The sequence below is a fragment of the Pseudopipra pipra genome, chromosome 3 (genome assembly GCF_036250125.1).
Source record: "Pseudopipra pipra isolate bDixPip1 chromosome 3, bDixPip1.hap1, whole genome shotgun sequence".
Taxonomy (NCBI): domain Eukaryota; kingdom Metazoa; phylum Chordata; class Aves; order Passeriformes; family Pipridae; genus Pseudopipra; species Pseudopipra pipra.
In genome coordinates this window covers 94356775-94377421 of record NC_087551.1, presented here as the reverse complement: position 1 = coordinate 94377421, position 20647 = coordinate 94356775, and the positions used below count along the sequence as shown (strand labels likewise).

The 20647-nt window shown below is 37.0% G+C and overlaps 1 protein-coding gene across 2 annotated transcripts in view; it reads right to left on the bottom strand.

Annotated features, from left to right (window-relative positions):
- CSMD1 (CUB and Sushi multiple domains 1) overlaps window positions 1-20647 on the bottom strand; it is a 1077872-nt gene that overhangs the window by 400590 nt on the left and 656635 nt on the right. For both annotated transcript variants that reach the window (XM_064650377.1, XM_064650376.1), the window contains exon 6: window positions 7458-7570. In XM_064650377.1, coding sequence (XP_064506447.1) covers window positions 7458-7570 — 113 coding nt within the window. The remainder of the gene's footprint in view (window positions 1-7457; window positions 7571-20647) is intronic.

Below are 20647 nucleotides of genomic sequence, written 5' to 3'. Positions count from 1 at the left end.
AGATAATGGCCAGGAGATATCACTCACCGATTACCGTCATGGGCAAAAAAACCTCTAATTTGAGATATTAGTTGAATTTATTACTAACAAAATCAGAGCAGGATAATGGAAGTAAAATAAATCTTAAAAGCACCCTCCACCCACCCCGTCTCCTTCCCAAGTTCTACCTCCTGTCCCCCAGCAGTGCAGGGAGACAAGGAATGCAGGTTACAGTCAGTTCATCACAGGTTGTTTCTGCTGCTGCTCAGGGACAGCAGTCCTCCCCCTGCTACCTATGGGGTGTCTCCCACGGGAGACAGTCCTTCATGAACTTTTCCAATGTGAGTCCATCCCATAGGCAACAGCTCTTCACTAACTGCTGCAACATAGGTCTGTTCCATGGGGTGCACTCCTTCAGGCACAGGCTCCAGGGTCCCCCACAGGGCCACAAGTCCTACCAGGAAAACCTATTCCAGAGTGAGCTCCTCTATCCATGGTTCATCAGGTCCCTGCCAGAACCCTGCTCCATTATGGACCTCCCATGGGGTCAGCCTTCTTCAGGCATCCACCCACTCCTCTGTGGGTCTGTACCACAGGCTGCAGGGGAACCTCAGCTCCAGTGCCTGGAGCACTCCTCCCCCTCCTTCTGCACTGACCTTGGTGTCTGCAGAGTTGTTCATGTTCTCACTCCACTCTTCTCTGGCTGCAATTTTCATCTGCACAATAACTTTTTTCTCTTTTTTAAATACGTTATCTCAGAGGTGTTACTATTGCTCCTGATGGGCTTGGCCTTGCTCAGCAGTGGGTCCATCCTGGAGTCGGATGGCATTGGCTGTCCTGGACATGAGGGAAGCTTCTAGCAGCTTCTCACAGAAGCCACCCCTGTAGCCCCCCTGCCACCAAAAGCTAGCCACACAAAGCCAATACACAATGGTTCATAATAATATGCTCCTATATGGTGACCTAATAATAAGACTTTTTACTAGAATGCCCTTGTGTTAAGGCAAATCTGTATGCACTCTTTGTCAAATGTCTCACTCTCTTGGCACTGAGAAATTCCACCTAAACTTTGGACTGAAATTCTTGAGGACAGAACTTTATCATAGGATCCAATTCTTCTGTACTTTTAGTAAATGTAGTTCCTTTAGTGTATTAGGGAGGAGTTCGAACATACTGAAGCTTGAAAACCAAGACACCGTTAAAAGCTTAACAAAAATCAATATTTATTACCAAGAGGTCGCCAACAAAATGAAAAAACCCAAAAGAGAGGAAGGAGGAGAGAAATAAGCCCTCAGCACGACCTACCCAGTCACCCAGCTGTTGCCCATAAAGTTATCTTACCGACCTAGCATGCCTGTAATTACCCATAGCAGAAGCTGCATCCTTGGAGAGTCAGTAAGTTCGCAAACTAGCAGGTGTCCCTGCCAAAGGCAACGTTGTCCTTGGTGTGAAGTTAGCTCCTGTCCAAGAAAGCGCCATCTGCTTTTTTGAGTGACCACAACCTCCCAGGTGTGGCCAGCACCGCCCAACCTAAGGCCCTCAGTCCCACCTCCTGGTTATGTAAGTGCATCTCTTCTGCGCACACATGGCTTTCCCTCTGCCTGCATACTGTACATTTTTATGCAAACTCAGTGAACTATGAAAATTCATTGAAAGAAGTAGCAATTGCAAGTTGATTTTATATTACTTCACTCATGGTTTTCCATTAGCACATGTTTATTTCAGCAGCCTCTATTATATTCATTGTTTGACTTCAGGATTATCTATTTGTTAAATCCTGAATTATTGAAGGTAGTCAAACACAACAGATAGATAACTTCTGGTACATAATTATCAAAATAGCTAGTAGCTTTTTGAACCTCCCTGAAAACTTGCCAAAAATAGCATACTTTATTCCAAACACCCTACAAGAGAGGCCTGAGTTACTGTGAAACACACTCAGTAATCATGTTTTGGAAGCTTTCTATTCTATTTGTAGGAATTTTGAAATAAATATTTAACTTAAGCAGATTAGTTTTAGCTGTACAGAAAAAAGCATTGTGGGTTTTTTCCCTCTTAAATAGAAACTAGAAATATTAAAACAACCTACTGTTCTGGAAATAAGCAAAAGCTAAGCAAGCATAGTGTACATGCCGTAAATATGCAAAAGCAGGGGATTCATTATCACACCTTTTAAGTCATCCTGTGTACATTGATAAGCTTTGTTTCTGGGAAGTGCTAAGCTTTCATCTCCTTGTGAGCCTGTTAATGATACTTCACCTCTGGGGAATTCATGTATTTGTGAAGCACTGGCATAAGACAAATCATAACTCTGCTACTCCCACTGAATATGAAAGAATCTTTGTGTATCAGCACAGGTGAAGGTAGAGGAATGGAAAAGAAAAAGAAATTCATAACTAAATGAATTGTAACATCTCTTCCCCCTAGGACAATGCTACTAAGGAACAAGGCAGAACAAGAACTGAATCAGATTGTATCCACTGGGAGCGTTGATTTCGATGAGAACAAAGTTGCTGGTATGGGAGACATGAAGCAGACAAGGCAAATCACGTCACTGCACTTTAATTTGGTTTTGTGGTTTTCAGGGCCATTTAAAACCACGTCTCCTTCTGACTAGGAACTCTGAAACTATGAAAAAAATTCCATAGATACACAGAGAAATTGGGACATAAATATTTTTATTGATGAAATCAATGTTAAAAGACCAAAAATCAGAAGAAAGCAACAAGGTAGGTGGGGTGAGGAAAAACAATAAACACCAAAACAAACCCCTCAGTCTATACCCAATTAATTTTAAAAATTTTCTTTAAACTTCTTCTCTAATCTGATGGAAGATGGGACAATAAATATGATGCAAGGGGAAATCCAAATACCCACCATTTAGATACATCTTTTAGATTACATTGTTTTATTTATACATTCAGCTTGCCAAGCATTTTAAAATTACATGTAGTTTTAAAACTGCATATAGTTAATGCATTCAAGTGTGCAATTCTAGTACACTGCTTTAATTTTTTTTCTTGTTAGTGAGCTGGTTTTCTTGACCATGTTAAAAATGGGGCATTAAATATTGCAAAAAATGCAAGCTTAGAAAGATCTGAAAATTTTGCTGAACAAATAATTGATTATACATAGCTTTAAATCAAATTGGTAGTTCCAATATTTTAATGAAATAGATTATAATAATTCTGCCTGTCTGATCAAAGACCAAACAAAGAAAAGAAAATTAAATTGCCTGCTTATTAGTATTAGTTTTGTCTGGCTGGAAAAGGCCAAGTTACAGCTATAATATAGCTATGATAACTTTATTATAAACAAGATATAAATTTGATATGAGTTGAAAAGATCAATTAAAGTATCTCTATGCTAACTGTATAAAAAGTCCGATAATCTGAATTCTTACTAGGAAAAGAAAAAAGTCTCTTATCCCATCATTGTTCAGAGGTGTGATTGCTGCCTTCAATATTGACTTGCTCTTGAAAAGCCAGTGAATTTGATATGTGTGTTAGGTTAGGCAGTAACAAGCTCACCTGTGCACACACAGAGGAGCACAGGGAGGTGACAGTGGATGGCAGAGACAAAAACCACCTCACCCTGGCTCCTCCAGGACCATCACAAGTCCATCTCCACAACGGCAGAAGAAATGCAGAGAGTTCTGAGCAAGCAGGGGAACCCAAATACCAATGTAGAACCCAACCTCTATCCTGGCCTCCCCAGGGCTATCCCTGGTGAGACCCAGCCCACAGAGCTGGGGGATAGCTCACACTGGGAGCTCTCCCATCACTTCAGAGGCTGAGGGGGGTGCCTGCCCAGGAATACAGGGCTCATTGTGGGGTACAAGGGAAGAACATTTTGGGATTGCACAAGGTTAATTACAGAGTATTTAAGGATAATAATATCAGGGAAAGGGATGGATTCAGGTGCTTTGGGGTAGAACACACATGAAAAGTACAGGAATAAAGTAATGGTAGGGGCTGGTTGCATGTAACATGGGGCTAGTCATTATGCTTATGTGACCAAGCCCTGTGTAGTGGCTGTACCTGTAGTGGCATGGCTGCAGGGGTGGTTTCTGTGAAAAGCTACTCCCATGTTGGAGCCAATGCTAGCCAGCTCAAGACAGATCTGAAGCTGGCCAAGGCTGATCAGTGATGGGATAACACATTTGAGCAGGGAAAAAGTTACTGTGCAGCATAAATTGCAGCTGGAGAAAGGAGTGACAATGTGTGAGGGTCAAGCCTGTTTTGCCTGTGACAGTAACACAATATGTTTTCTCTTTCCTGTCCTGCTGGGGTGTGGAAGTGATTGACTTGGTGGACAACTGGCATTCAGCTAAGGTCAACCCCCCCTGACTTTATGATGCAATCTGCAAATGGACAAGCTACTGCTTTTTGAGGAATATCTTGTGATTTTGTTTTGTGAATAACATTTATATCTGACAGCTATTAAAAAAAACCTATGTGTTATTAAGACTCAAAAATACAATAATTTACTATATGGCAAGGCACAATAGGCTGCTTTAATTTAATATCTGAGGACTGCAATCAAAATTACAAATTCTTCTATTTTCCCAAAACAATAGAGACTATTGCTCTTGTGTAGCATAATTATACACCTTCATCACACACACATGATTGAACAGTGCAAATAATCACAAAAAGACAGCACAGACTGACTTTAAAGGACTGTTCCTTCTAAAAAGAAGCAAAAGGAGAAAGCAGTCTAAGTAATGTTAGAAAGTAGAGTCCTGAGTACTCTGAGGACAGTTGTCTAATATTTAGAATCTCTGGGAAATTAGAACAATCAAAAAGATTCTTATGATTTGGTCAGACTGGTAATGGGGACTTGTCTATTGGTAAAGTGAGTGTTAAATGGTTACTTCAAAAGAATCTATGTATTTACTATAACTGTCTCAAAGGCAAGATAGTTCAACTACATATCAATCCCAACTACGTTTGTGTATTCTGGAACGGTCCATTTAAACTACTGTAAATAGTTGCCCATAAGGAAAATGTCTCTCAGAGGTCCCAGAGTCATAGAGACTACATTGCAGGATTTGCCCAGATGACAAATATAAAAATTGTGTCTGGAGGCAGTCAGATATTTGAGGCATCCTTTTTCACTGCTAGGTTTTCTTCCAGAAAATCAGGTCATGTATGTCACAGGAGGTTTTTTTGTGATTTGTTTGTTTGTTTTTTTAACGATCACCTCAAATAATTATTCAACTCAAGAAAAGCACCTAAGATGGAAATATATGTAAAACTTGTTGAATTTTAGCAGAAAAAAGTTTCTGAGAACAAAAACATGATGGAGAGGTTGAGAGAGCTGGGAAATTTTAGCCTGGAGAAGAGGCGACATGGGGGAAGTAGGAGTGAATCTGATTGGTGTGTATTAATAGCTGAGAAGATGAGAGGGTGTAAAGAAGGCGGAGACAGACTCTTCACGATGATATGCATTGGCAAGACATGAAGCAATAAGCAAAAACTGAAACACAGGAAATTCCACTTGCAAATAAGTGAAAACTTTTTTACTGTGAGGGTAAACACTGGGATAGGTTGCCCAGAGAGGTTGTAGAGTCTCTAATCTTGGAGGTATTCAAAATCCACCAGACACAGTCCTGGGCAGCTTTCTTTGGGTGACCTTTCTTTGAGGAGGGCACTGGACTAGACAAGCTCCAGAAATCTCTTCCAATCTGTGTTATTATTCAATTTGTGGTACTAGTAGACTAGTCTAGCTGTAAATATTGTTACTTCTGCTTAAAATAAAATCCCAAATAATTGCTTAGTTTTCAAATACATATATAATACAAAGAATTAGTAGCGCTGCATAACAAAAAAGATGTAATGAAGCTGTTAGGTTAACCAGCTTTTTATGCGACTCTGAATTTTCATCCTATGTGTCACTTTCTCTCAGGTTTTAACACAGTTTATATCACTAACATGGGAATTTGTTTAATTGTAATTGAGCCTCATAAGATAGAGGGCTGTGGCTCACATAATTCAGATCTTTGTATTTAATACAGTAAATTTTATAAAACTGCATTTCAAAAGAATTAACTTCAGAAAGGAAATTTCTGTAATTGTAAGAATCTGAATTGCAATAAGAAATTTCCACTTGTCATTCACAAGCTATGTTCTACATCAGGGAAGTTTACACTTACACCCAATACTTCATGTATTATGCAGAGCAACAGATATACATCTGAAATAATGATCTCCCCAGATATTTCCTAAAAGCTTTAACTTCATGGTAAGTATTTGTCTAGAGATAAGATATATTGAAAAAGAACAAAAGCTATTTTCCCATGTATGTTACTTTATACCAAACTTCCCCTTTTTATCCTGTTGATTCATAGTTTTCTGGTGCATTAGCAAGATGAGTCACATTGTTTTTGTGATCTCCAGTAAATAGGCTTAAGGCACAGAGTTAACATAAGCAGTGCATTTAAATTCATAGTCACCAGTAGTGGTATTATATATGCATCCTTGGTAAGCTTTGAAAAAATAAATTGTAAGTGCAAAAGATCACAGAATACATACTTGTGTTGAGCTGCCACAATGAAATGAAATTTCACAATTTTTTTTTACCGACATAGTCAAAATATTTTTAAAACTAAAAGACTTATGTATGTTAAATGCTTTTGTTGCACATGTATCTCATAATCACCAGAAACATATATTTGTTGCAGTATGTTTGTCATTTCTAAAATGATAGAGGTCCTAGAGTTTCATGGAAAAAAGAAAGGTCTACAGTAATAAATGATATGATGGTGTGGGAGGTAAAAGGGTTGAAACAACTTATATAAGTGCAGAATTTAAAAGTAAAATAAATTAAGAATCTCTTTTACTTTCAATATAACTAACATGTCTTTCATCTTGAGTAGTGATTTATGAAGTACAAAAATAAAAAAAGAAGCCATTCAAAAAAATTGCATTTCAAAAAGTATCTAGGTGAACATAAGTAGAAATTGACAGCAACACTGACATCCTTTTGTCTTCTTTTAAAGTTTTGTATGGAAATCTGTGTAAGAGCCTGAAATATAATTTGTACTATACTATGGTTAAGTCAAATTTCCAAATGATGAATGTAGCTTTCGAATAGGAGTTAGATTTTGAATAATGAAGGAAGACAATGTTTAGATGGCAGTATGCCTTTGTGTGAATTGACTTTCTGCAAGTTGCATTCCAGGCTTGTTTTTAAAGCAAAGATCAGACTGAATGCATAGCAATTTAGACAAAATGAGCAAGCAAATATATAGTTAGAGCAAACTGCATTGTGAAGCACATATATTTCTCCCAAAAGTAAATCCCTAGAGATGTCTGATCACACAAGGATAAGAGATACTCAGTGTAAGAGCAGTAGTAGTATGAGTCAGCTGTTTACTACAAGCCTGATATTTAAACATAATTTTCGAATTTACCCCACTTTAGTGATGTTTAAAGGTAAGGAATTTTTTTGCTGAACTTTTATAGGTTTCCTACCTTGAAACTGAGCATTAAATCCCTTTCGTCGGTGATTGCTGTCAGACGTAAAATGGAGTCGTAACCAGTTCTTACTGCTGATAACAGGAGAAGGTAGATTCATGCCAGTCAACCTGGAAAAAAAGAATCTAGTATTAATGATAAAAAAAAAAAATCATGTGGACACTACTTAGAAAAAACCCCACCAGATTCAAAATGTGTTGACTGCAGTGATTCACTATCATCTCATCTCAATGTATTACTAGTTAAGTAGCTATTATTCTGTAAGAAATGTGAAGATTTTTTTTTCATTACACCTATCCATTTTATGATCAAAAGTTGTATTTCCAAACTATTTTTTCATTAATTAAAGAGGAAAAACAGTCTTGTATCAAAATATTAATCACAAAATAATCATATTAAATTATGACAAAATCTCTTCATTTGACTCCCTGCTGTGGCAGTTACCTCACGTATATTTGTTGCAAATCTCAGGTATTGAGAAATGATAAATAAGGGTTATAGATGCTAGCTAATGTTAAGCTTGGACAGCAAATTATTGATATGAACTGTCCTGCTAGAACTGATGTTGTGTACATTAAGTCCTACCCCCATTTAATGAAAAATAGAAGTTTAAGCACAACTGAATGCAGGCCAAGCAATTTGCACTAACTGTGGTATTATGAAGAGTGCACACAGGGATTTTGTCTAATACAGGCAACAGGTCTTTGGAACACATTGGATCATTCCAAAGTCATTAATTATACCACACCATTTGTTAATATGAACACACTTCAGTAGCTATTGGGGTGCCTGATATGGTGCAAATTAATGTCTTAGTTTACCAGATGGCTTTTTTTGTTTTTCATAACCATGTTCCAGGTTTCAGATTTAGCTTTCCTTTTCTGAATAACTCCGGAGGACTACACAAAATAAATTTCTCCTTTTCAAAAATGTTGATTACTTGAAACAAAACTCAAACCTATTAATATCAGAAATTCTCAGCTAAAATATAAAATGTGTGAGTTTAGATTGCCAATACTAGAGTAGACACAGTTCATATTATTGGAGCTAAAAAAACTCCAAACTGAAATGGGATTTAGTCTCTCTCTGAAATTAATATGGTGACATAGATGCTTTTTTCCTTGACAGTATGAAATTCCAGAGTTTCATTAAATAGTCCAGATTACTAGGAAACTCATCATGTGTGGTGGTTTCACTCACCCCTCAGGGGCTGGAAATGTTGGTCCCAGGTGAGTTTCCGATGTAGGGCCAATCAGAGCTGCATTTAGCCCCTGTGAAATTAGCATATTACAACAGCCGGGAGGAATTTGCTGGCAGAGAGAGAATTGAAGCCAAGAGGAGAGAGAGAGGAGAGAGGTTGACGGGCCCCTTGCGGGGCCCAAGCCCCTCTTCTCCCCCCCCCCCCCAGCTGGGCTACAGGGGCCCAGAACAGTATTAAAACTGGACTGGGTGCTGTGGCCAAATGCTAGGGGGTTTTTCCTCCACTGCCCTGGAGAGGCGATGGAGTGGGGCTTGAGAGGCCAGCTGGGGGCTGGAACCAGCCCCCCCTGGCAGGCAGGCATAGCACTGGAGCTGAGCCAGACGGACTGAGGAGTGGCCCGGAGTGGGTCAGGCCGATAGTCATGACCCTGGAGAAGCAGTGGCGATCGTGCAGAGCTGGAATAATTCCAGGCAGAGGAGAGAGAGAACTTCAAGCAGTCTCGCTGCCACCTCCCCCATAATGGCAGGGGAGGGGGAGACCTGGATCTGAGACTGAGCAATGGAGACGGGCCGAGGGGCTCGGAGGTGCCCTATGTGGGTTTGGATGAGGGCAGCTGAAAACTGAAGGATGAGGAAGCAGGGAGGAATACCCCCTCCGCCACGTGAAGTCGAGCTGAAGCTGCAGCTGAAATAGAGAGAAGCCAAACCAAGCAGGCTTTTTCTGGGTAAGGACTTTTGGTGAAAACTATTTGGGGTATAAAAGACTGAGCAAAAACCCAGAAACCCTGCAACCTGGAGAGGAAGAGTGGGCATCTTACTCTCTGGGAGGCACCTTCATGAAACAGAGAGAAAGGACTCAGAAGCTGACTCCCTGTAGCTCGTGATGAAGACCTGATGGAGCAAGTGTTCCCTTGCAGCTCAGGAGGAGACCTCAGCAGAGGCCAAGCAGCTGGTAGGGGTAAAGAAGATCCCTTCCCTGATATCCCAATGAGAGAGACTTTAGCTATTGTCCTGGAGGGTTCTTCTTCTCGATTGATGTGGGAGGACCCCAGGGGTGGTAGAAATTGTATTAATACTGTGTATTTATTTGCTTTTTAGTTTCTATAGTTTTTATTCTGTTAGTAATAAATTTTGATAGGATTCCCCATGCTGAGTTGTGCCTGTCTGAGAATTTCTCTTTCACATTGAGGCAAATTGTGGGGAACTTGGAAATTGGATTTTTGAGAGCTGTGAAACCACCACATCATGTTAAGAAATACTGATGTTGGAAAAGTCTATTTAGAGTTATGGCTGAATCTCTTTTCTGTCTGTAATGGAACAAGATCAACATACCGAAACATAGAAGTTCTTACTAGATTTCTTTTTTTCATTAGGACATACAAACTGCATCAGAGAAATTTCATTCTTATTTATGATCTCATTTGCTTTATCTAGTTGTTAACAACATAAGGGACACTCAAATCCTAGTTAAAAACAGCTTCGATTGAAAGAAAGGGAAGATTTACACTCTTCATTCAATACATGGCATTCAATAGTTCTTAAAGGTGTTCGTCAAAACATTCCATCCTATATGCTTCTACATATCACACAAATGGACTTTTATTTATAATTTATATTTTCTTTCATTTGCTCTTTAAACCATTTTAGAGCACCACTCTAAATATTACTAACTACCAACTGGCATTTACTTTTTCAAATCTACTTAGAATTTTAGTGTACTGTAGAAAGTACTAAACAATTAAAAGAAAAAGAAAAAATAAACCATATGTGGAAAACCAAAACTATATCTTTGCTAGTACCTCCTAGCTATTGACAAAATGTATGCCAAATCTAAAACTTTTTGCTATATATAGGCTGCAGTTCATATCACTGAACTGATAATTCATTTGTCCAAGTATACTAACTTATGTCCTAGAAATACTGTTTTGGTGGTTGGTTTTCTTCTATAAATGAAATATACATGTAGTCACATTCTATCTAGCTTATCCAGAGCTCTGGATTTCAAAGCTGGCAAAACTTCAGGCTGAAATATTGAACTGTAATATGAATTATATGGTACATTAATAAAAGAATAAATAAAGATCATTATAAAAGCGTGTCCAGAGCAGACATTTCCTTAGTTACCCTTCTCATTAACAGACACACAATACACAAGATATTTTCAGATCTATGTGAACTCTGCAAGGTACAGCTAAATAGTCTCAAATCTCCCCATCATATTATGAAAGATAATGATAATATGATCATGACACAGAGAGAGTATTTTAAACAACTTATTTTATCAGAGTTCTAATTTAGCTGTGTGATCTCTATGTTACTGAATTCTAAATAAGAATATGTTCTTTACAAGAAATGCTGTTTGTGTTTTAATTGGAGAAACTGAGAAAGCGAAATAAAGCTCAGTGGTTAATTTAGATGTAAGGCTGGTTTAGAAGCAAGTTATAATCAGTGTATAGCACATTGGTGCTTTTTTTTTCTGTAAGGTTTTCAAAACCTCTTCACTATAGAACCCAAATTCAGAAATTACAACAAATTCTGGGAGGGTTAGACTAGAATCCTGTGGCCCACATGTGACATAAAGGTGGTGCCCCTACAAAAATGCCACTCTGGGGCATTCACCACGTGCAGTGAGACTTCCCATTGAAAATTTCAGAGTTTCCAGTAATGGCAAATCTAAAAGTTTGTGGATACAGTGTAAAATTCCTCTTTACATGTTAATTGACCATTTACCTGGAAATTCTGGAGGGCAAGAAACCCAAGCTGTGTATGAAAGAGAGAGGTGGTCGTGGTTACTGCTGAAAGTGGCAGATTGCCACCTGAATTGGTACAGCAGGCAGATCTCTAACTCACACAGAAGTTGAGACAGTATAAAAAAACTGGGTTTTTTCCCTTCTTGCTTATTTCTAGTTTGTTGTTGTTGTTGTTTTGGGGTTTTGTTTTGTTTTGTTTTAATCAGGGAATAGGAAACAAATAAACTGTCCATCACACAGCAAAACACAAGAAGAAATTTAATAACATTGCAGGTGTGCCCCTCAGAGAAAAGTAAAAATCAGTACTGTCAAGAAGTATTTGATTCCAGTCCCACAAAGTGGAATATTATCTCTACAGCAAACGACACAATGTGAGCAAGGGGTCCCTAAAACACATGCTCATTTGTTTTTTTGGTATACAAAATGCAACTCCAATCGCAGGAGGACACACTTATAGCTGTTGTAGTTCACCAATAGAGAATCTGGACACCACTGCTCAACAAATTCTCAAGATCACTCTCAAGAAGGAATAATCTCTCCCAGTCCCACAAAGAACAACACAGTCCTTCATCTGAGGCTGCAAAATGACAAGGAATGTTTCCTTTGAGCTTTACCAACTGAGAGGTGCATCACATTCCACAATTTCTAAATGCCCCTGTGCTCTGTGTGCTGGCAGTATTACCAGTGTGCTTCCTCTGACTCACTGTAGCCTTTACTGTTACATGCTAAATTTTTATATTAACTGAGTATTCATGGAAAACAAGTAGTTTGGTTACGTCCATAGTAGTAAATTGAATAGCGACGCTTTATATCAATTCCTGTTTGAGAGTCTACACTATTAAAGCTTGCAACAACAAATCATGGAATCTTAGAATCATAGAATTGTTTGGGTTGGAAGGAACCTTAAAGCTCATCTGGTTCCAACCCTCCTGCCATGGGCAGGGACACCTTTCCTTAGACCATGTTGCTGAAAGCCCCAACCAACCTGGCCTTGAACACTCCAAGGAATGGGAACTCCACATTTTCTCTGGGCAACCTGTTCCAGTGCCTCACCACCCTTATCACGAAACTATTCTGCCCATGACAGATGAGCGCTCCCTCGACCTTTCATGGGATCTGTGTAGGAAGTAGTCTAAACCACAGGGTCCCAATAGGCACTGGGAATGTGACCACCCCTTCTGAGTTTTTCAGGAAACACTAACAGGCATCATGAGGTTAGGTTGTTCTGAAAGCAAAAGCGCTACTGAAGCAAAGTTTTCTTTATTGAAAATGCACACACATAGTATTAATTCTTGATGCATACGAATATAAATAGAGTAATTTTATCTCAGATTAGGTATTAACTCTAAAATCAGATGAAAGCTTGGAACTTCTTTGTATCAGACAAATTATTTAGATAAGGTAAACCACCCATATTTCTTTATATCAATTTCTCCTTAGAAGCATTCATGCTTCGATCTTTATTAAAGATTTCTCCAATGCTATCTAAAAAGAATCTTGAAAGTTCCTCAGTTCTTTTTAACTGAAGACATTTATTGTACAGGAAGTAATACAAAAGAAATTAAATTTTTCAGATATGTTTGAATTCTGCCTCTGCCATGAAAAAAGTAATGCTCTTTTGAAACTGATTTTAGGGCCTAGCATAGATAGTCTTAAAAATCTGCCCTAGCCTTGGATAGAAGAAGTGATATCTAATCTAAATTACATTAATCAAGTTTTTAATAAAAAATAGACATATGTATATATAATGTTATTTGGGCATTTTCTGGAAATCCTTGGTCTGATTTGCAGAGTGTTGAGATTTCATCTTCTGTACTGATGGCAGCCAGGTCCCCAGCTTCTAGGATCGGTGGGTTAAAACTCAATGTCACTTAGACAAGTGACATGTTTCAATGCTCTGGGCTAAACATGATTTGAGGCCATGCACTGAAGAAGGATTGAAGGAAGCATTAAATAGCTGTTTATTCACTGAGTATCAAACACACAGTGACCTGTTAAAGAGAAATCCCATGGGAGGAAAAAAACAAATAGAAAATAATTTTTCAAATAAAATGGTAAGACAATGCATTTACCTGAGGACTCAGGATAAGACTGCACAGGGAATCTAAAATCTCTAATTTCTGCATACCAAATGTTGCACTGTGCTCTATGGAACAAGACAGACTTGCGGGGAATTCCTGTGTGTGCTGACTCTTACAGCATCATACAGAACTAAAGGGCAAGGTTTTGAGAGCTTTATAGTTATATTAGTATCATACTACACCTCTGCTGACAAGCACTGCTTCTTATAAGAAACAATGAGAAATAATTAAACCACCCCTGTTCTTCTAGATCTGAACACAGCCAGGCTGCAGCAGGATCAGAGATGGCAGAGGAAGCTCTCTTTTTGTTTTTCATGTTATACTACTTTAAGTAAAGTTTTAATTTTTATTCTTATTCCATCATTTCCTCACACAGACACTAATCTACTGTTTATACATGTAATAAGACTTTCTGTTTCCATGCAGTAATATTTTCCTTATGTACAGTATGTCAGATATGTTCTTTGAAATCTATTGCATTATTAAGAGTTTGTGATAAGTTTTATTAAAATTATTAATAACAGGTTTGTCACCGAAATAGTCTTCCTCTGGTTAAGATTTTCCAGTAGTTATTCTTTGACACAAATTCAGGTATAGAAAAACTACTTTACCTGTAATTAAGAGAACTAACCTACAGAGGAGCAATTTTGATGTTGGATCTGTTAATGAAATAATATAATACTTTTGTCTGAACAAATAAACCAAATCTTGTTTCTTTAACAAGGTTCTTGATGTTGTTTTGGATATAACCAAGAGATAATCTATTCTTGTCTTAGAAAACTACTGACACTTTAGTTTCATGACACTGAAAATGCAGGGAAGAATTAGAGTGGGTTTTGTCAACTCATTTATCCTTATCCTTCTAATTTAGCTACTTTCCCCATTTTGTATTAAGCCAAATATGTATATGGTTGAAGTAAAATTATTTGTTCAAAAATGTAGTAAAATAATAAAAAATAAAATTAAATTAATCAAGTCTAAACAAAATGAGATTTGAAAATACACCTGTATAAGGACTAACTCAGATTAAAAAACTATGTAGAGGTCCTCCAACAAATCTATTATGCATCAGTTTTGAATACTTCTGCTATTTCTATATTCACCTAACCAAAGAAGTATTTATATTTTCTAGGATGTTTTATTTATTTATTTATAATTTAATTATTTTGGAAATAATATAAAACATTTAATGAGTTTCCATAACACCTCTCTGGGTTAGGAGGTGAAGAAAGAAAACTGCACCCTAATTTTCAATTTACAGCTAACTTCCATTTTTATGTTAAAGAATATACATATGAGCATGCCTGCAGATGCATGTCCAAACAACAACCTTCAAGGATCCTCACTTACTACTCGACAAAATAACAGGAGGGAGTTCACAAAGGGGTAAATTATGATGGTTGCAGCAAATAAATAAATAAAGACAATGTATATGGATGTGTGTGTATATATATTCTGTCTGTATTACATACAGTCTATATGTAAATATCTATATTTTATATAGATATATGAAAAAAGAATGTTAGAGATTTATTGCCTTAAACTCACTGTAACACCAGGATAGCCAAGGCTGTATCTGGTAGCAACCAAAAGCAAGTAATGAGCTGCATTAGCTCTAAGTGAACATGTAGCTTTACAAGCTGTGTTTGGGGGTTCATATGACAGTGAAACACACGTACTGTGGCTGCAATTTCACAGAGAGATGAGATGCTCTGACAAGCGGCTGCTGCCTAAAAGCAGCCATGTGCTGTGCTTTTCTGTTCTTCCTCCTCCTGCACTTTACTACTTTTTCCTTAATCCTTTGCTTGTATTGCCCCTCCTCGTATGTATCAACTTTGACTCTTGTTGGAATTTCTGTGATCTTATTTAGACACTGTAATGGCAGAAAATTATCCACTCCTCCCCATCCCTCCAGCTGAGACGTCTGTGTGCTATTTTTTAAATTGCTCATGGAAAGGAGAAACAAGTCAGAGCTGGCACAAATTCAGTGTCAGGAGCACGGGAAAAGTAAAGTGACAAGGAGACTCACTGCACCCTGTGGAGCCATAGATCACCACATGGGGAAAGGAAGAATTTATAGATAAATATAAATTAGAGGACAACTCAACAAAATATAAGAGGGGATAGATAGCATAACAAGAAGACTATTTGCAATACCAATTAAGTGAAACAATACTTATTATGCTTGATAAGTGAGACCAGGCTATCTTTTAAACAAGAACTACCAGTTTAACAGAAAAAGTGTAATCCTCTCTTAATTATGTAGAATTTGAAATAAAAGTCTGTTTATAACAGCAAACACAATCTATAAGGAAATGGTCCAGAAGTGGGGAGAGGAAGAGAGGGCCCATGTGAGATATTTCTCATTCAAAGTAATTAGATCAAGCCTGAATTTTCTCTCCCTTCTTCACCTGTTTCCATAACCATGTGGTGTTGTGATGCTGTGAATAAATACTTTCATTTGTATTGTACCTCAATACCGCCCGGGACAAGAATGAATTCAAATGAATGGATAAGTTTTTGGGTGAGGTTTTTTTCACCCTAACTTAAAAAATAGGAGGACCTTAGCAAATCTTATCTTGCTAAGTGCCCCCAGATGCTCTCCTGAGGATTGTTCAGGAAAACACGGTATGTCCCTAGGAAGCTGAATGAGGCTGACAGAGCTGTTTTCAGGTGAGTTAGGAAAACTACTGACTAGGAGTAATACAGAAGGCTTTTGCTGTACAGAAAAAATTTGACAAACACCTTAAGTCCTGAGGGATCACAAGGAGTTTGCCAGAGAATTTTATATAAAAATACTTTTGTCAATCTGAGTCTAAGAAAATAGCTTGAATGAAACCCAAAATTGATTAATATAAAAAGGATGAAAGAAAGGAAAACACAGCTGAGTAAGGGAATAAGCCCAAGAATAAGATTTTAACGAGACATTGTCAACTTCAATGATTCAGATCCTTTAAATTGAATGGAAGTCTAAGAATGCTGCATTTTTATTTGCTCACTTATCCTTCATATTGAGAATAGAAGGTTTAAACATTAATAAATGAAAGCATGTGATGAAAGGTCCTCTTCAAAATGAAATAACCCAAAATTAAATAAAATACTATGCTCCATAATCATGTTATATGGTGTCACTGTGTAGTTATTACATTCATTAACCTCACTACTAACTTCATTGCATGGTACTTATTAACTGTTACATTGAAACACAATAATGACATATTTAAAACTAAATTATGTAATTTAATATAAAATTCTTTAAGGATTTTTTTCATTAAATAAATAAACTTATAAGTGACAAGGTCATAATCAGATAGCTTAAAATGGAAATGTAAACAGAAATATGATATATATTTAAAAAATATTCAAATCATACACTCCTAAGGTATAGCTTAAGCTTCTTATGTTGTCAGAACAGTTTACATGTATGCTTAAAAGCCCTTTGGCCTGGTGAAATGAGGAGACACAGGCTTAATCTTCTCAAATTTCAGTTGTTGGCAATGAGTGGTCTCCATATGGGAGAGGTTCCTTGTATAGAAAATGGAGAGGAATAAGCATTTCAGAAGTGTATATTATCTGAGGTATTTTAGAATTCCACATTATTTTGTGAAGAATCTCACCTTAGAATGTGAGAGCTACGGTGAAGAGATCAGTAAATATCAACAGCTGAGCATCATCCAAGGCACAGAAATGCTATTGTAATTCAGCTTTTGGGACATGACATAACTCGGAGCTTTATTCTCCAAAGACAAACCTTTTTATTATAATTTTGTGCAGAAAAGTATCCAGCCTCTTTTGTGTATTTTGTTTTACTTCACACTGGACATCATGCTTGCACATACTTTGTGTTTGGCTGGAGGTTAAAGCCAAAGGGAAGATCTTTTTATGATTTGCAACTGATGTTTGGAAAAGAGCTTTATTAAGAACATCTTGGTTTACTGATTTAACAGTGTTAGCAAATATTTTTCTTGATACTGTTGTGATATTTAGCAAACATTATAAGGACAATATTCCACGGCACTCTGAATAGAATATTCTTCCCTTGGAAGATTATTACTGCTCTCAAACTGATAAATAAAAGAGCATAATTCTTTATATGCCTAGGTTTTTTTCTGATATATGGCTTTCATTGTCCAGCAAAAGTGGAACATTAAGTTCTAGGACACAGCAATCAATTAGATTTTATTGTTTAATACAGTGATATTGAACCCAGGCCCTGAGTTCTGCAAGCCACTCTTCTATAGCATTCCAGGCGTTCTTCCATCCAGGGCCAAAGAAGGTAAGTGTAGGGTCCTAAAGTTAAAATGGAAGCTATCCTGACAGAAAACAAAAATTTAAAACAAACTCACAATTGAAAAATATAAAACTAAATTGTAGGCATTTTTACTGCTACAAATTTACAATAATCGAACACTTCAGAGATAAAATTCTGCTTTAAAAATTCATCTCTAGTTGAGTGCAATTATTAATAGCTGCAATAATAAAATATAGGTCTTACAACACACATAGTATTCAGTTTAGGACAACTGCAGGTATAGTGTTTTTAATGCAATTATCCAGATAGGCATTTTTGTTGACATTCTGAAAACTCCAGATTTTTTACTGTGTTCATATTAATCCCATAACAAATTCTTTAGTGTCCCATACAGGGGAAACTTTAAATTCTTTAATGAAATTTGGAAATTGCTAATCTAAAAAGGAGTTGCCATTTTTTTCCATTAAAAGCAAAGACTTTCAGTTATTGTGAGCTATTAGTATAGGGTTAAGATCTGAAAAGATGCATTCCAAAAAGGAACTGTATGAATCAATGGCCAGTAGCCATCCATCTTATTATAACTGTTCTCAAAAAGTCATTTAAATTTTATAAAACAAATATTTATTGTAGATATAATGGGATTCTTTAAGTACATGAGAGACCTACTATAATTCTGTGATGAAAAAGACTTTTCTGTACTACAGTATAATATCTTGTCATTTGTGCCTGGTTCTGTAAGATTTTCAAAATAAACTAAATTGAATATACAAATATAATGAATTGAAAAATGTTTTTCCATTCAGTGCAATTAATTTAATTTCATTACTTTAGTAACTGTTCTCCAGTTATGTATTTTATTGGGTGAGCTGTTCTTTTTAAGGAAAGATTTCAGATATCCCATTTGGCTTTGTTATAAAATAACAAAGGAAAAACAGAAATGCAGGAAAAAAACCCACCAGATTGAAAAAGTCATTGGAAGTAATACCTAAAAATTTATTATTTTTCTTAGGTTTTCATTTGCAGAAGTCACATTGTCTGTTCTAAGAAAAAACTCCACACATTTCTGTATTTAAAAATCTCAGTCCATATGTGGGGATGTTTAGCAACAGTTTCTAAAAGATGAATGTGCAAATATTTCGAAGAGCTCCTCTAGACTGTGCCTTTCTGCAGTGATTATTTGGAATGAGTTTAGGATCAATCTATCTGACATGTTAGATAATAGCAAATAATGAAAATCTCATAATTGTTTCTCTATCTTCTTTTATAATCCCCTATTATTAATTTTTTAGCCTATAAATCAGTGAAATCCTGTTATCTCACAATAAATTTAAACTATATCTGTTAAAAGAAAACAACTCCAGTTACAGACTGGGAGGGAAAGGAGGTGTTAATAGACAGAAGTGCAGGTCTTCCAAGGATACATCTGTACACAGCTTAACTCAGTTTCTTGGAAAAAAAAAAAAAAAAAAAAAAAAAAAAACCACAACACAAAACCAACAAGAAAACAAAACCAAAACCCACAAACCAAACCAAACCAACAAAACCTAACAAAAGCAAACAAACAAACAAAAAAGAAACACCCTTGTACATTTCCTCTTAAGAACTTTTTCAGACTACAGCCAGATCTGAGGCCCCCAGCACAAAAAAGACACAGACCTGTTAGAGTAGCCACGAATATTATCAGAGGGCTGGAACACCTCTCCTGTGAAGATAAGCTGAGATGGCTGGGGTTGTTCAATCTGGAGAAGGGAAGGCTTCAGGAACACCTGAAGCCTTTCAGCAACTGAAGAGAGTATATAAGAATGACGAGTTCAAACTTTTTAGCAGGGCCTGTTGCAATAGGACAAGGGGTAATGGTTTTAAATGAAGGAGGGTCAATTTAGATTAGATACAAGACAGAAGTTTTTTACAATAAGGGTGGCACAGGCGTCCCAGAGAAGTGTTGGATGCTTTATTCCTAGAAACATTCTAAGGTAGGACGGGGCTCTGAGCAACCTGATCTAGTTGAAGATGTCCTGGCTTATTGCAGAGGGGTTGCACTAGATGTCCTTTGAGGGTCCCTTCCAACTCAAACTATTTTATGATTCAGAAAAAAACCCAAACCCAACAAACAAACACAGAAAAACCCCAAACCCTACATACTATACGTTGAAATTGAATTTAATTTGTGTCCAGGATTTTCCTATTTTAACTCTCCATTATCTGATAATTATATAATTTATCTTTTAACTCTTTTACTTTCAAAACTTATATTACAATTATATATAATTAAAAATATATACAATTTCACAAGGGAAAGGGAAGGGGGAAGGGAAAGGGAACGAAACTAAAATAAAATATATATATATGTATCCCAATTAGTAGCCCAAGATCTAGTAACTAAAAGAGTTAGCAAAGAAATATCTCACTACTCTCCTTGGGACAACCGAGAGTCGCTCTGGAACGATCGCTGACAACCTCCGTCTCCCAAGGTCGGCAAGGCCTAACCAGGCCTCCCTCCCCAACAAAGCAGACTCAACAGCAGGGAACCTGCACCTCCAAAGCCGCCGGAAGGAAAGAGAGCGAAGGCCTCTCCTCCTTTCTTCTTATAATCTGGTTTACATAAAAATCATAGGGAATACTGGGTAAATCTGGACCCTTCCTTGGTTACAAACTGGTCACCAAGGAAGGCCTAGCCCAAATCACCACAACATAGTTCAGAATTCAAGTTAATAATTTGAAAATTTGAGGGTGATCAGCAAATACACCACTTGGATGAAATACTGGCATGACTGCAGCCAAGTAATGATAACATTCGTAACATTAAAAAATACAAGTAAACTAGCCCACCATGTAGGTATAAGCCTGTATTCTTAGTATTTCTAAAATGCAGATTTTTCCTTGGGATCAAAGCTTTGTGCAGGT